We start from the raw sequence: 17,170 nt of genomic DNA, 5'->3' as shown, positions 1-17,170 counted from the left end.
TTATTTACTTATTTATCTTTTAAAAGTCATTTGCACCCAGCAGCTGCCTGTCCATGACCAATTAAAATATCCTTCATTGTAAACTCCTCCTCTTTCAATCTAAGGTGTATTATTATTATTAAAACCACTTAAAGGGAAGCCTAATATGATGTGATAAACACAAGCAGCACCTGAGTTCAATTCTTAATTGCAAAATCTTTCCTCACATGAGTTCAAGCCTGTTGCAGTTTTGCAGCCTGAAGTGCTGTCCCATGGGGGCTTATGGTGCTTTTGTCTGCTTTGTTTTTACAGGATCAGAAAGCATTATTCCAATATGGAGGAAAGAGGTCGCAAAGATACTACTGTACAAACGCGGTTACTCCCACGCCTCCTGTCTCTCTGCACCGTTCATTGGTCCGTTCAGCATCTTCAGCACCACTCAGACTGAACAGCGACGCGCAGCCGTGCGGCTTTCATCAGAGAGGGATGCCGCGGCGTTTGTGCCGTTCATCACGGTTGCTGTGACACTGTTTATTTTATTTTTCGTGCCCGGTGCCATTGTTTCATCTGTTCGTAGGAAGTGTTTAGAGTCAGAATATTTGTAGCTCATTTCTCCTCTCGGTCTGTTCGGGAGCAAGCCGCCAGTGTCGCCTAACTCTCCGAGAGGGATCTGATTTTCTCCTTCATAGATGCTCGGATTCGCGGTTTTCGTTTGTTTTCCCGGGTTTCCCTCCCGTCGAGTCATCAGGCATGACGGACTCTATTAAAGCCGCCGCTAAGGTTCCCTCCAGCAGCTGCATCTCATGCACAGTGCCGCATCAACAAGCACCGCTGCCGCCTCCCGACCACCGGGTCCCCCTGCCGGCGCCCCGGTGTCCGCCGGTCCCTCGACGCCTCTTGTGACATGACAGCTCGCGGCAGAAAGAGGAGGATCAAAGGTTACCAGAAGGGGCTACAGCTGGAGCGCACACTGGTCAGACCCTTGATCAGAGGGAACCCAGAAACTGACAGTCTGGACTGTCCGAGTGGTGATTCAAACATACCTGCGTCCAAAATTCAGTAATAATCAGCGCCAGGTAGCCCGGTTCTCCTCTGGTTTGCAGCTTCTAGGGAGATCAGAGCAGGCTCAGTCTTAAAGTAAGGGTCCTGGATCTGGCCTAAGTGCCTGCCAGACTGAACCTGGATCCTGGTCTCACTGGACACAGTCTTGTGATCCCTCTTCAAGCCTTATTGTAATTCTGATCTGGGCCTTCAGCGTAGCTCCCACCTCTGCCTTACAGTCTCATCTGATGCATGGCCTCATAGTGTTGATACTGGTCGAATCCCGGTCAGCTGTGAGGTTCTCCAGGCCTGTCAGGCTCTCTTGGCTGCTCCTGACCATCACCTTCTCCTGCACAGCCATGGGCTGCATCCAGAGCATAGCCTGTAACAAGTCGCGCATCAAACGGGAGAACATTGTGGTGCACGACCTGTCCGCCACCATTGACCACTGCCCGACTGTCATTGAGGAGAACTCGCCCATAGTGCTTCGTTACAAGACGCCCTATTTCAAAGCCTCTGCGCGGATTGTTATGCCTCCCATTCCGCGTAACGAGACATGGGTGGTGGGATGGATCCAGGCGTGCACCCAGATGGAATTTTACAACACCTATGGAAACATCGGCATGTGAGTTCACACTTCTGTCATTTGTGTGTCCATCCCTGTGACGCGATTTTTGATACACAAAAGGGGAGGTGTGAGTGCATGCTTGCTCACTTCGTTATAACGCGTTCGTGCCCGTGCATCATGCTGAGTTGGAGCATTTGTGCACGCAGCAGGTTAACTGTGCTTGTCAACCTCCTTCATTCAAACGCCCACCAACAAATTCTGTTCCTGTGACTCTGGCACCTAAATAGAAAAGCTGCTATTAGAGGAGCTAAACAACATTTGCTGCTCTCACACTCAAATTGTGCCCACGGAGACATCATGTCATCCCCCACATCACACATACACGTTATCAAGAAGGCATATGTGAGGGGGTGTTTAATCCTGATGGGTATGGGGATGAGAGGATGGGGTTTAGGCTCAATGTGTCATCAGACTGATCATAAAACGCACAACAAGCAGACGGAAGGGGGGCACCAGATGTCCAAACTGTAAGTACAACAAAGAGATGACAATAATCCACTGACAAAGACTGAGCCCAGAGATACTATTTACAGTGGTATGCAGAAGTATGGGCATCATTAGTAAAAGTTCCCATTGACAATTGAGAGAGTAACAGATGATCTGATCTCCAGAAGACATAAAGTTAAAGATAAAACATTCAATTCAACATTTTAAATAAAAAAATCTGAGCTATCAGGAAAATTCCTCCAGTCTTATTGAGGCTATGACTCCTTTAGAGTTATCATTACTAACTAATGCACAATTCAAAGAGTTGTAAATATTCTGTCACCTTAAATCTCGATCCAACATGCAGCTGCTTGAGACTCTACAAAGCAGCTGCCAAGCTCTCTGAAAATTGAAATAATTTATGCCAGCAAAGCCTGGGGAGATAATAAAGTAGCAGGTAGCAGTTTCCTCAGTTCGTGATTTAATCAAGATACCCCAGTCAACAGAATGATGGGGTCAAGTTGAAGAAATTTCTGAGCAAACAGCTTTTAGGATGGCTGGAAAGGCTAATTCAAACCTCTGCTTGACTGCTAAAGAGCAGGAGGATTTAGGAGGGGATTCTGGAAGGGTGGCAGACTGTGAAGCCACACCTGCACAAACATGTGAAGAAAACATCAGTATTCTCACCTTGAAGTTCTGTATCTGAAGTTAGCAAGTGAGCATTTAATTAAACCTTATACAATGTGGAAACAAGTCACGTGGACTGATTATGTTAGAACTTCTAAGCTGCAATGGAAAAGGTTTATACTCACATGGCACATTCACATACCAATACACGCATTCATACACCACTGATTAGTCGATGAGTCATTTTTAGCTTATGTAGTGCTACTTTCTCTGTCATACACACTCACAGGAACCGAACCACTGACATTCAGATTGGCAGACAACCCCCTTACCTCCTGAATCACGGCCAGGCAGGGAAAAAGGTGTGTTGGGACAAAAAGGGGAACTCACGCTTTCAGCCGTTGAACAATGGGAAATCATCCCTCAAACAAAGAGACTTACTATAACTGCTCACGAAAAGTTTCTACAGGCTGCGATACTGTGAAAAACTGAAAACTAAAAGCTATTATTTCGCATGGAATGTTTTGCTATTAACTTTACGCTGCCTGTCTATCAGGCCAACTTCCACTAAATTAACCATGTACAGAAAAAGTTTGAGCATGTATCACCGCCCCATTAAAAGCTGGTGCATATTCAAGATTGTATTTTCATTCTAAACTAAATGTATAGTTTTTTTTATACCATGGACATGAGCATGCAAGAGATCCTTCATCCAAAAATTTGGATAACAATAAATTAAAATTGGGACGCTGCCATCATCTTTTTTATTTTGATTCTTGGATCTATGAAAGAAGTTACAATCATCATATAAAGGTGATTTGTTGGGGATCATTTGCATCCATGAATTTGGTGCTTTAGTGATTTATTACAGCTGCAGATTATATAAACAAAGGATCCTGTTTTTTCTCTGACTATCACTGTATAGCATTTCACATCAAGCTGTGGGATTGAGGGAATAATACTGGATAAAAATGTGTCCAATGATATTATTGCCACTTTTGACTTTGGTCTGTGAAGCCAAAGCTGAGGTACCCAGAAGTTTAAAATGTTTTCAGTCTCATACGTCCTGTCTCCCTCCAGGTCAAGCTGGGAGCTGCCACAGCTGAGGGAGGGTCTGGTGAGGGCCATCAGTGACTCAGACGGCGTCAGCTACCCCTGGTACGGAAATACAACAGAGACCGTCACTATAGTCGGCCCCACCTCCAAGCCATCTCGCTTCATTGTCAGCATGAATGACAACTTTTATCCCAGCGTCACCTGGGCTGTGCCGGTCAGTGAATCCAACACGCCCTTACTGACTAACATCAAAAGGGACCAGAGCTTCACCACCTGGCTGGTGGCACTCAACACCACGTCCAGGGAAAAGATCCTGCTCCACACCATCAAGTGGAGGATGAGGGTTGATATCGTGGTGGATCCGTCTCTGCCTTTGGGTTCCAGAGCCAAGCTGGTGGGGCGGCTGCACCAGGATCAGCCACGGGTGCTTACCCGCATGGAGCCCATCCCCCATAATGCCATGGGGAAGCCAAATGCCAATGATGCCCAGGTTCTGATGTGGAGGCCGAGGAGAGGCCCTCCACTTGTTGTCATACCCCCCAAATAGAACAATGAGAGCAAGACTGGCTGTTTTTTTAGATCACATCGCAATGGGCCACAACTGTAAGTGAAGGAAATGACTCAACAAGATGATAAGAGACTAAAGCAGACAAATGGAGGTTTAAAAGCAGGCTGAGAACTGTGTTGACTGTCGATGGCACAAATCACAGTTACAATCCTGAGGGGATGACTGCCTTAATTCCTCGTCGCTGCCTTTGATGATCCAGAAAGTGTTTGTCTTTGCTTCTGGTGCTGTTGAGCTCCTGATTGCACAGGCCTTCCTCCAACCCAGTACATGTGAGCGAAGCTGTGTAACTTTTAAAGTGTTTTCAGTCTAAGGATGTAGCTACTCAGGCTCATAAAGAAGTGATCAAGCCTACACCCAGGCAGTTTAACCGAGGTTCTTCAGCCTTAATGATGACGACATACTCACAGCCTGCTCTGCACTGTACACTGAAGCACTGAGTCAGAGTTGATAAGGTGTTTACGACAATGCTTTATTCGTAATGGACAGAGTTAGCTATGATATGAGCTGGATGATGTGAGTGTGGGCGTGTCGGTGTACGTGTATCTGTTGATGGTTGTGTGTTTTCTATAATGGAGCCCCAGGGTCAGGTCCAGGCTTGCTGCTGTGTCACACCAGACTGCCTCACACACATACATAACCCCCCCCCCCCAAAAAAAAAAAAATACACACACACACAGACAACCAAGGGCCTCATTCCTGATTATAATTGTTTGGTTGTTTTTCCAAGACTGTGAACATGCAGAGCTCAGAGCTACTTCACTTTTGACATATCACAGGAAGTGCTGAAATAACACCTCACATGGGGTCATACACACACGCTCACTCATAAATGAAGCCCTGATGGGGGGGATGTTCGTTTTTTTACACCACATAAATGGCCAGTTCATTCATCCGAGCTGCAGAGTTTCTCCTGTTCTGCCTTTCAAAAGAGATGCCTGTTGATGACAGCCACCGTCTGTAAAACAATGATTTTTGTCTCTCCCATGCTCATGTAATCAGATGTGAGAAGTGAGGAAGCAAGGTTACTTTATTATACAAGTCTCCCTTCAGTGCAACAGGGCAAACAAACGGCAATATGTCTGTAGTATAAAAACCGCCGTGAACAGTAACTGTATTCACACCAGACTACTTCATCCAAGTTACTTAAAAATCACGGCTTCTAAGTTACCTCTAGTGTATCTGGACCTGCAGGTTTAACGGATTCGCAGCCTGTTTCCACTCAAGTAGTGTGAAAAAAAAAGAAGCAAAGTGTAAATGAAAACTTAATGCAGTGATCTGGAAACATTTAATCTCTATGACCGACTTTAAAGTAATACAAAAACAACAAATCAAGCGTTGAATGTGAGAAACGTTAGTTATTTTGGGTTTGAGGGCCCGTTTAAAAAGCTGAAACTACAGCGTGGATTTGGGAACCGAGAAGAAACAGTCAGACTTGTTGCAAGATTACGTTGAGAAACGCCATCCCTGGAATGTTGAAATATTTCCACACACGGCCTTTCGCAGGGTGGTGAATCCCACCCTGTCATTACTAAGAGACTTTAGGGCTCTCTTTTTAATTGTTACTGATCTGCTGTCTCTGTAGTTGAAATGTTAACCCAGGTGTAACCCAGATGTTTTCAGTATGTCCTCAGAGCAACTGCAGCACGTTTTTTGTTTTTGTTTTATATCATATAATAATCGTTGTCTTGCAGTTTCACATTTGATGTGTTGTTTTTTGTTAAACGGTGTTGCAGTGTCAGGTTTAAAATATGTACGACATCATTGGACCTCAGCAAACGTAATGCAAGTGAATGAAATTTTTCTTTTAGAGATCATAGCCTTGAAAAGACATCTCTGACCAAACAAAGCACTACAGAGTTTGAGCTGAATGCTGCTGGGAACGTGCCAAAATGCTGAAACGGCAGCGCAAACATGCTCACGTAGCAGGTGCAACACACACCGTTTATCATCTTACTTTTGCATTTCAGCACGCTACAGCTGAGATTTTTATAAAAGTCCAAGTCAACCAAAAAAAAATCTGCAAAGTAGCACAAGAGAAATCAGCTGATCAGTGAAGCTAACACAACTCACCTTAAGGACGACACAAACGTCTGTCAAATTTCATGACAATCCATTCAGCAGTTGGTGAGATGTTTTCACTAAAACCCCCCAAAATGTCAGTCGCAAATAATGTCGTTTGAGGAGAAATGCTTGAAGGACAGGTGCAGTATTTGGTTTCCACAGACATGCCGTCTCTTGTGCCATTATGACCTTTTGTAAAGTGTGTGTTAATGAAGAATCCAGCCTGAAAATGGAAAACAGTGCGGCACGATCGTGTTTAGTGAGAGAAAGTGTCGCTTCTGGTTTCCCAGGCAGGTCTGTTTGGTGTACATCTGTTCACACGGCCGCAGTAACGGGGAAAAGAGGGGGGAAAAAGCGCATACTGCTGCTGCTGCTGCTGAACTGCTGGGCTGGTCCAGATGAGACAGAGATGAAGAGAGGTGGGGATGATGTAACCACATTATCATTTTCCATGCTGCTCATTATTCTTGGTGCAAACCGAACGAGCCTTCATACACACACACACATACACATACACACAAACCTCATCTAGAGTAAGACTATAGCCAAGATCCACAGGGAGGGACTCTTGTTCTCTGACATGTACTCATACAGATGTGTGGACAATGTTTATTCAAACAACATGCCTATTGTAACCAGTTAGTGAGGCAAACGAGAACTCACGCTGACAATCAAGGGAAACATCGAGAGCAGCACCTATGGCTGGAGAAACAAGTAGATGATCTTTAATGGAATGTGGTTTTATTCACTGAACTGTGGCTTTTAAAGTGTGTGTGTGTGTGTGGGGGGGGAGTAAAAAAAAAAGTGGAAACTCCCGTTTTTCCAGATTAAAATGAATGAAAATATATACACTTGACCGTGAGGTCACACAGTCTACCATCTATGTGTATCAGGGGCTCATGTGTCTTTTACAGTCCCAGCTGTGCCTGTGGACTCGAGGTTGGGGCGGCGCACGGTGCTCCCACGAGATGTTAAAAGCCAACTGACAGGAGTCCAACGCGGCGATTATTCAAACACGAGCGGGTGGTGGTGTTTTTCAGTGTCATAATGTGAAGAGTGAGAAACTCGGCCGTGTTACAGTCCTTTCTCTCAGACTGTCTGGCTTTTGCATGCAGTGTTTTTAAAACTCATTAAAACAAATGCCAAACCTCTCACAGTGTCACTTCATTCAAGGTGTTCGAGGAGTATGAAAGCGGTCGAGGTAGAGGTTTCATCGCACCGGACTGCGTTTTAACTGCACATTAAACAGGTTTGTCATGAAGACGAACTCTGCATTGAAAGTCATATAAATCTGTAATTACTCCAAGATTCCCCCTCATTGAAAGGCTTAAACCTCTGGATACACGTTTCAAATGATTAAAACCTCAAACCACAAAACTCTTTTTGAGTGCTGCGCCTTTAGTGTTGCCCAATTTATTTTTCACGTTTCAAGAATCATTCTTCTCGACCGCTTGATTAAGACACAAGAGGCTCCGCTGCAATCTCTATAATCCCATAATGTGTGGGTTGCACGGCAGAAAAGATCTCAGAGGAGTCAGTTCAACATTTTTCTTTTATAAAAGATTCACATATTGGTAATGACAATAATAAAGTAAATGAATTATACCCGCTTTATCCCAAAAGTAGCTCCAAAAATAAAATTTCTTCGGGAAAAAAAATTAAAATAAAATCATAGTCTCTTGCAGACGTTTGTTTATCATCAGAATATATTTCCACATAAACTGGACGTTGACCATCATCGGAAAAGATGATGGTCAACGATGGAAAACTTAATGATAAGGAATGAATTAATAGACAGATATAGAACGTGATCTGAACCAAAAATGTATCCAACTTCTCACTTCAGCGGTTATAATCTTCCTATAATCAGCGGTTGTTACTTAATAAAACAATATTTCTGAGGTTGTAAGATTATATCGCTTGTGAAGCATTTTATTCCAAAAAATCCCAATAACTGTCCAACACTTGACTCCACTTGGCGTACAGTGCAGCGATCCTGTCACTGAGACGCACCGTACATGCTAAAGACATTTTTGTTGCCTGGCAACAAAAGCTATTTCCATCATAGCTGAACATATTGCAACAAGAGAGCCATCATTTAGAGAACAATAAACCTTGTGGTCAGTGCAACAATTCAAACTGAACCTTGTTTTTTTTTGTTGTTGTTTTTTTACCCCACGTTATGCCTCCCAGGCAGGCAGCCTTCTTAAGCTGTGTGCAAAAACCCCAGACAGTCCCGGTACTAAAGCAAACCATTTTCACCCTGAGCTATGTACCCGTCAGAGCTTGCTGACGTGTTGTACACCGCTTTGGAGGAAACGATGAAAGCAAAAGGCTCATCTCAGGCCCTAAAGTGTATTTGCGGAGTCAAAATAGGACAACAAGTATCGGCAAAGACATAAATACGGTAAAGAAGATTTGGAAACGTACATGTCTGCTTCTGTTGTTATTCATTGTATAGATGCAGTTCACGTGGCAGTAACAGTGACTGGCAGACAGACAGGTTCCTAATGAACACAATCACCCGGTCCAGTCAAGAATACCTCTCCAGCCCTGGAGGTGTGTCAGCCAGTTTATCTCTACAGTGGTAATAATAGAGGAAAAGAAAAACATGCACTTGTTTTCTTTTCTCATTGCTTATCCTTCACAATTGAGGCACTTTTGGTGTGAGACCCACCACAGCGTTGTGCTGGCATTTCCTTAACCTTTCTCTCCTCTTAATCTGCTCTCCTCCTACTTCTCTGTTCCTCCTTTTAATGATCACAGTATGTGATGAAGACCTTTCCCCCTCTTTCTCTCTGTCCTCTCTTCACCACCACGTCCTCGGGCTTCGACGCGGCCTTCTACTGGTGCTGTGGAGTCAGCCTACGCCCTGCTGGGGTTGGGGGATGACTTGCCTTCGTAGCCATATAGAAAAGTGGCCGCGATGACCAAAACGGCCCCGAGGAAGAACACGCTGTAGACGGCAGCAGACAACACAATCAGCACCAGAAACCGAGATCATGGGTAAGACAAAACCACAAAGTAGAGATAAAGGTTTCATCTACCTTGTGGGGTCGAAGTCCTGCAGCCAGAAGTACGATATAAGAGTTGACAGGATGATGGAGAGTGATGTAGCAAAGCCTTTGAGTATGTTATCTGCATACTTGATGACTGCTGCTATGACTAGACCACCCAGCGCCTGGAGAAACAACAAACACACAGACACAGATGGACAAAGGCATGACCCGTAGGGGCCAGCGGGGAGTCTGACCCACAAAACCGAATCCGTTACCCGAAAGGTTCGAACATGCAAGTGAACGCTTTGGTGGGAAGCACAAGTGTGCGTTACCTGCAGGGCCACAACAGTCCAGGTGACTGTGTTGTATCCCTGAAACATCCCAGACTCTTTCACCCTCTCCCCATCGTAGGCCAGCATCCCGAAGAGGCCAAACACCAGGCCGAACATCCCTGTAAAAGACACAAATAACACGTCCGAGTCCAGAGAAAAATGCACATGTGGGAATGAGAGTTCTGTGAAAAGGGGTGGCGAGACTGCCCGATGTCACTGAAAAGTGGAGGAAAAAAGGAGGAGCTTTTTGAGCTTTAGGACTATTGTGTTTTTCTATTTTTTCTAAAGATTGACGTTTTTTTTTTAAAATTCTTTTGTGAAATGTTTTGTTGTATTTCAGGAAATTTTTCAAATTTCACATTTTCTTAATTCTAGGATTTTCTTGTTCCACTGTCTGATCTGCTGCTAGTTTCCTTGTGTTCTCAGAAATGTTTTGCTTTCATTTTCATTGCGATATTGCTTTGCTGTAATGTTTTCTTTTCTTCTATGAAAGAAATGACAAACATTTTCACTGAACCATCTCATAAAACTCTCAGTGGTTCTGTGCTTCAGCATGATTTCCTGCTCTTCCTCTCCAATTTGTTTCCAAAGTTTAATGCAGGTAAAAAATAAACAAAAAAACTTTAAGTTCACAGGAGTCGCCACAAGAGACTGAACACACGCTTCACACATTCCAGGGTAAAAATAACCCAAACGGGAACATTAGTCTTCACAGAGACATTTGGCAGGGGAAAAAAAAGCCCGACCGGCTCTCTGTGCAGAGAAGAAAGAGCACACATACATGAGAGCTCACTTCAGTGTGTGTCCAACAACACCATCTCTTATCATTATCATCTGCAGATGATCCATTCAAACATTACTCCTCACTGCACAGAATTACACGTATGACCCGCCGTTAACGACTGATGGATGGATACTGACCGAGCTGGATGTTACGGACCCAGACGCTCTGTTTGCTCTCCTTCAGGATCTTCTCGAAGTAAACCCCAGCGAACCCGCTGGAGCAGCACGCCACCAGCACAGCCGCGACCCCGACAAACTGCGAGCCTGAAGAGTGGGCCTCTTTCTCTGGGGCCGGGGCAGAATCAGAGGGCCACTGTGAGAACGCACAGAGATGCATTAGGATCGAACACCTCTGTCCGGATGTAGCATTTATATTTAGAGGTAAAAGTAAAAAAAAAAAAAAAAGGTTTTCGGCCTAATAAACCTCTTCAAAGTGGTTTTGCTGTGCTGCTGCCACAAAGATCGGATCGATTTCAGTTTGGCTCTCAGAGCCTATACTAAACAAGGGGCATGAGGGAATCAACTTTGGAAAGAAGTGAGAAAGGAATGGGTAAAGTGAAACTTTGATGTCAGGATAAGAGGAACAGAAGAAAATATGAGGATAATATCAGTTTATTTATTCATTTAATCACTGCGTTGAGTGAGAAAAGAAAACTGGGCTGGCATCATGTCATTTTGCCAGTTTTATAGAAAGCTAAAGATGCAATAGGCTCTATCACGATCCATCGCTACAGTAAATATCAAATGCAGCCTGATAAACTTCACCTAACCTTGCCAAAACGACAATATGCAAAACGGGCGCTCACTGAAAACAGGCAGTTTGGATGATAAAAGGTGTTTTACGTCAACTGAAAAACACCTGGCAAAGGCTTAACTCCTGAAATTCACAGAGAGGCATGTTTGCAACTTTGCCGAAAAGTAAAAAAAAGCTACAGAGTGTGCAGAGTAAGCAGAAAAACAGGTGCTATTGAAAAAGAGAAGATGATGTATGGTTGTGCAGAGTAAGAAATGTATTGCAGCTAAAGCAATTTTACTTTTTTTTTTTAGAACAAAGACACAAAGGAGAGTTACTGTTTGATGAAGGTCGTTTCATTCAGTTCTATTCAGTGCATTAAGATGCTATATGCCGTCCACCCCTACACCTTAATAACAGTGAGATTAACAGCACAAACCTTTAAAAGAATGAATGAATGAAACCAGATATTTATCGGTTGTTTTTTTTGGCTCTGACTTGCAAGTGATTAAGTGTTTGAACAGTGCAGCAACATGACTCTGGGTTAGTATCTTAAAGCGAGTCTAACAATGACCGACAGCCATTTTCTTTTACTCTGCCAAGAAGAAGGGAGTGGCAACAGTCATCCCCTCCTGCGCCACATCATTTATCAACACGTCGCTCCAAATGACTGGAGGCTAATGTTTGCTCAACGTTGTGGATCAGGCCTCATTGTTAGTTCAGGTTGAAGCCAAGTAAGTAACACCTGCTGCCGGGAGGGTTTTCTTTTTAAGAAAGCAGAGTCGGCGAAACAACAACTCTGTTGTGAAATTTACATCTGCGACAAACTCAACCCACCAAATTGTGGACTCACGTTTTTTTTAATGAGGTCACAGGCTGAGATCAATTCAAGCAAAGACGTCGAGGAGTGACTCATTACTTCACCCACGAGTTCTTTAGAGTATACTGCGCAAAAACCTCATTTCCAACAGTGTCTGGATGCTTTGGACAGTCACTCTGTAATTGCACGTTGTTTTTATTGAAAAATGTTTGTGACATTGGCAGCTGTTTAGGAGAGGGGCTTCTAAAAAGTTAAGAAATGTATTTTTGTTGTCTTTTTCAAATAGGAAGAACTGATGCCTTTGGCCCAAAGTTATAAAGGGTTATGGATGCTGAACTTCATGCTGCAATACGGCTAAGACTAAGAATCACCATGTAGCCAAGAATAACCTTGTGCACCACTCTTTCTTTATTGCAGCTGACCCTGAAGAAGCCTCTGACTGAAGACACTCCTATGTTTAACCACCATTTTGTGTAGAATATGCTTCGTTATATTATCTTTACAATCACAGATGCTTTTAAGAACGACCCCACAAAGGATACCTCGCACGTCTTCTGCCTCAAGGCAAAATGATTCTAATTTACACAAGAAGTCACTGCTCGTAATAAGAGACATTGTCAGAGACATTAAGGTGCACTGGACCTGCACAAGAGCCACTCCTGCCATTAGGATGAGAAGCGAGAGCCACTGGTAGATGCCCAGCCTGCGGCCGAGCATGGACACCGAGAACAGAGCTGTGGTCAGGATCTTCAGCTGGTATGTCACCTGGAAAACAAAACAAGAACAATGTGCCTACTTTTCCTACACTTGTTACACCGAAGCCCGCAGATTCAAGCAGTCTCACCTTCTATTAGGAGCTAACCTGCACTCGGTTTTACCTGGTAGGTGGCTGCGTCCAGGTTGGACAGAGCGACGTAAAGCAGGTTGTTCTGCAGTGTGTAGATCCCAGAGGGGATTGCCAGCTTCAGCGTCTCCATGGGTTTGTGAACAATTTCTTGCCGTAGGACGCTGTTGAGCGCTCGCATGCTGTAACCTGAACGATGAAAGCAGATGAGTTAGACACAGTCCCCTCTGCATTTGAGCCTGGGAACTCTGGTGGGATGATAGCTGGTAGTAAAAACAGACAATTGAACGGACTCAGAGTTCATTTTATCTTTCACTAAGTTGAATTAACTAAAGATTTTGCCTGTTGTTTGGACAAAGGGACTGAGACTACTTTTTTGAAGTTTTACAAATGAACCAATCAATGAAATGAATGACACGCAACAAACTGAAGCACAATGCAAAATAAATGCCAGTTAACCTGACGTGTAACAGGAGGGCTCAACACAAGCTGCAACACTAAAATCGAGATGCTGTTTCAGAATATTCATATTGATAATCTGATGATATGAGTAAAGTTTCCTGAATGAATACTTCAACAGGTATTCTAATTGCAGGGGTGTTAGTTGTCATTTACAGGGGTTTAGAGGTGCGTTTTCCCAAGTAAAGCCTCTGAATAGTTGCTCCACCACCGTACTCACTGTGCTCCTTAAACACGAGCAGCACACAGGTGATGATCTTCATGACCTCGGCCACCACTACGGCTGAGGAGGCCAGGTATCGCGGGCCCTCGGCCTGCAGGGTGCGGGAGTACCGCATGGTGAGCACCAGGGAGGTGGTCTGGAACACCAGCACACCCAGGGAGAGGTACTTCAGCCGGGATGAAGCCATGGCCGCCATCAGGTGGGAAGCTGGACAAAGACGAGACAAACAGGACAAAGTAACCACCCAGTAGAGGTAGAAATATGTTAATAAAGATTGAGAGGAGACTTGGGGTCAGAAAAAGAAGTTAGAAACAACAGGCAAATACTTGTGAGGCGTCAGTCACAGACTGTTGTTCTCACCTTTTCTTTATGTCAGTGGCGCCTTAAATTAAACTTAACAGGTTCGTCTCGGCATAAAAATCAGGCCTTTCCAGTAGTTTAAGCCTCTTTGGTCCGTTCACAGACACATAGACAGGTACTGGTGTGTCAACCCAGCTGTCACAACAGCAGCTCCTCAAGTCCTGGAGTCCATTGACCCGAACTGACTGTCAACCGTCCAACCGCCAATCAGCGCACGTTATCTCTTCAGGCTCTCAACACCGACATTTTCCACCATTATGGTTCAACTAACTGCCGGAAGAAATAACTAACTACACAGAGACAGGTTTCACAAGCGAAAATCTCATGCAGGCAGAGGCAAAATCCGGGAGAACTTCCGTGTTCAGATTTCTTCCTCGTCTTTTCGTTCTGGTTGCCTGTAACGTCTCGCGCCATCTGCTGGTGTGATGTCAAACTGCATGGCTGACGTTTATTTTCAGCTCTCAACCGTGAACTGGGAATTTTTTCAGGGGAAACTGTGACACAAAAGGAGTCCTGACAGCTCTAGAGGTCAATGACAAGTCATGTCTGAGTCTTGTTTTAAGTCGGAAAAAAAAGAGAATCCTGGTATTATCTATTCACTAACACGAGGGGCTCTTTACTGTAAATTTATAATACTTTTGTAACTTTTACTTGTATGGAAAATTGTACTGTCGAAAGTTTTCCAAAGTGTAAAAAGAATATAGCAATCATCCTACCATCCAAACTATTTTTCTATTCAGAATTACAAAGAACTTTTTCTAAATTAACATAACTACAGCTTTTTTGTAGCAATGATGACTGCAGCGTACAAAGGAACTTAATAACTTTTTTTGTAAATGGTCCTGGAATGCAACCAGAATTGGTTTTCTTTTTCAAGTTTTTATTAATGTGTTGCATTAAAAGCACAAATGTTGCAGCGTTGAGCTTTGAGGAAGATCGGGGAGCACAATCTAAATAGCATGAGCTCGGTCTGAAAGAGTCAAACTGTTGCCAAGTCTCATATCTTCAGGAAAAAAATATTCTACACTGAAAAATTCATACACATCAAACCGAATACCTGCACCGTGAAGAAACCTGTAGAGGAACCACAGAATATTTTAGACAGACAACAGACATGCGCAACTCTATGAAGATCTGGGCTTTATTGCAGTAAACACATTTGGCTGATCATTTGTTTTTTTGTTTTCTTGGAACAGTTCATTTATTTAATCGGTCATAGGTTCACCTCATACAAACATGGTGACAGCTACTTCATATTGCCTGTATAATAAAGGCTATTTGGTTAACACAGGGAAATCCTAAACATAAAAAAAATATATATATACAGAATATAGACAAAGCCTTGCATTATGTACCAGAAAGCTTGCAGTTACTGAAAATGTTGACTGACATCTCAATGTGTACAGTGCATATGTTTGTGAAGCCGCAGGGACGCTGCGATGGGAGGACCATGAGGTGTAGGAGGCTGGGAATATTGATGGAACACGAATATTTGGTTCATTTACGCACTGTTATTCCACATTTTGGTTGGTACCGGATGTGTGCAGGACTTTTGCAAACAACAACTGACACATATTTGGACACAAGGAACATTTTTGGCTGAATACAACAAATCTTGGTCTTAGAGACACCGATGCTTCTTCTTCTTCTTTTCTTTCTTTCTTTCTTTTTTTTTTAAATCGTCAAACGTTAACGGTTAATGATTGTCTGTGTTTACGGAGCAGTCGCGCACAGCCATGTGTTTCCACGACAACAAAATGTGTCTTCTCCTCGCTCACCTCCACACTTGGTTACGGATCGTGACGATTACAGAAGTGCAGACACACTGAGTGTGGCTGAGAAACGCTGGTCACATCAGTTTGGAAGAAAAACTGCTTAGAGAAGGGGGTCCGTAATGGTAAAAACATGCACCTCTGTAACATTCAGAATCATTCAGGAGGTGAGGACAGTGTCATACAAAAAGAAAACATTTCAAGAAGTCTGCACCAAATTAAGCTCAGCTACAACAAGCAGAATGTGCTTTAAGTGTATGTACATTTAATCATACAACATATCAAACCTGGTGACCTGACAGTAACAAGTGTGACAAAACTAATATTTGTATTTGCAATAATCCATCAGCTAGTTATCAAGAATAGTGGTACCGACTGTAGACAGATGTCCACAAAAAATGACTGGTTTTAAAGGTTTGTGTTTCTGTAACAGTAACTGCCTCCAAAGCGTCATCGTCACATCGCTTGAACTACAAACATGACATGCACAAAACAACATTATAAGTGTGCTCACAGACGATAATCAAAGCACTGAAAATGTTTATACAGGAAGCATAACAGCACGTTGCATCAGTGTGCATTTTGTTTTCTCTTTGTCTTTCTAATCATTATTATAAAACACATTTTAAAGCAATTCTTCTTTTTAAAAAACGCAGGAATAAAAAACGAGAAAAAAAAAGAGCCAACAGGTAGTTTTGCTTCGAGAGTATAGTGAAGGTGTGAGCCAGGATTTAGTATTGACGGGCCTATAGTATTGGCTTATTACACTGAACGTCACAGAAGGATAGCAAATAACAAATAGACAACAATTGTACCCAGAGCTGGTGATGTCAATGAAGGAAATCTGTCTCAGTGTTCAGATCAACAGTCTGTTTTTCAGATTCAACACCAGCTGAGCGCCACATGGTCGGCAGTTCCTTGATGATCCCTCAATAACCACAGAACCAGTATGTTATATATCTAGTTTGCGTATCCGTGGTACTTATTCTGCAAGTATGATGCCAAAGAACAGATAAAAAAGTCTTGAGTGAGCCAGCAAAGAGCTGAGGATGCTTGGCTTGGATAGGAAAAGGTTTCTGAGCTACCAACAGCCAACTTTATGTTTGTGGTACGTTTGATCTCTGCTAGATCGTACTCGATGAGGTGAAAGAAACTATACAGTTTTCTTAAGTGCAAAGAGAAGAAGAAAATATAAAAGGGGAACTGACTAATCTTTATAATGAAGAACAAAGAATTTAAGAGAGAAGTAAGAAAAGCAGTGATTGCGTTACTACGTGTTATATAACAACACAGAACCCCAAAGTCAGTCTGATTCTGCTTTCCTTTGGCAGCCTTACGCAAACACCTGCATGTTTCCAAACTGAGGCTGTTGAGAAGGCTGCTGCATCTGTTGCGATGGCGGCTGCATCTGCGCCTGCTCGGGAATGTGTTTGTGGTGTGATGATGGCAGTGTGTGCTG

At 43.4% G+C, this 17,170-nt stretch overlaps 4 protein-coding genes across 4 annotated transcripts in view; 2 read left to right on the top strand and 2 right to left on the bottom strand.

Annotated features, from left to right (window-relative positions):
* The window catches only part of edem3 (ER degradation enhancer, mannosidase alpha-like 3), a 461,179-nt gene that overhangs the window by 368,268 nt on the left and 75,741 nt on the right, over nucleotides 1-17,170 (top strand). The window lies entirely within an intron of this gene.
* Nucleotides 398-7,528, top strand: fam78bb (family with sequence similarity 78 member Bb). The gene is made up of 2 exons (XM_072389699.1): nucleotides 398-1,645; nucleotides 3,782-7,528. The coding sequence occupies exons 1-2, from the start codon at nucleotides 1,269-1,271 to the stop codon at nucleotides 4,302-4,304; spliced, it is 900 nt and encodes a 299-aa protein (XP_072245800.1). The 5' UTR covers nucleotides 398-1,268; the 3' UTR covers nucleotides 4,305-7,528.
* Nucleotides 7,921-14,320, bottom strand: slc35a3a (solute carrier family 35 member A3a). Its single transcript, XM_072389696.1, has 8 exons — nucleotides 13,940-14,320; nucleotides 13,577-13,786; nucleotides 12,932-13,086; nucleotides 12,696-12,818; nucleotides 10,639-10,813; nucleotides 9,718-9,836; nucleotides 9,434-9,567; nucleotides 7,921-9,342 (listed from the first exon to the last, which is right to left on the bottom strand). Exons 2-8 carry the CDS (start codon nucleotides 13,773-13,775, stop codon nucleotides 9,252-9,254), a joined length of 996 nt encoding a protein of 331 aa, XP_072245797.1. The 5' UTR covers nucleotides 13,776-13,786; nucleotides 13,940-14,320; the 3' UTR covers nucleotides 7,921-9,251.
* The window catches only part of notch2 (notch receptor 2), a 39,323-nt gene continuing 37,215 nt past the window's right edge, over nucleotides 15,063-17,170 (bottom strand). Inside the window, 1 exon segment of the mRNA XM_072389695.1 lies at nucleotides 15,063-17,169. Within this exon segment, the coding sequence (XP_072245796.1) occupies nucleotides 16,672-17,169 (498 nt within the window). The 3' untranslated portion in view covers nucleotides 15,063-16,671.

Source organism: Leuresthes tenuis, unplaced genomic scaffold (genome assembly GCF_036924035.1).
Source record: "Leuresthes tenuis unplaced genomic scaffold, fLeuTen1.0.hap1 SCAF_7, whole genome shotgun sequence".
NCBI classification, from domain to species: Eukaryota; Metazoa; Chordata; class Actinopteri; order Atheriniformes; family Atherinopsidae; genus Leuresthes; species Leuresthes tenuis.
The sequence above is the reverse complement of the archived record's forward strand: the minus strand, read 5'-3'. Positions and strand labels throughout refer to the sequence as shown.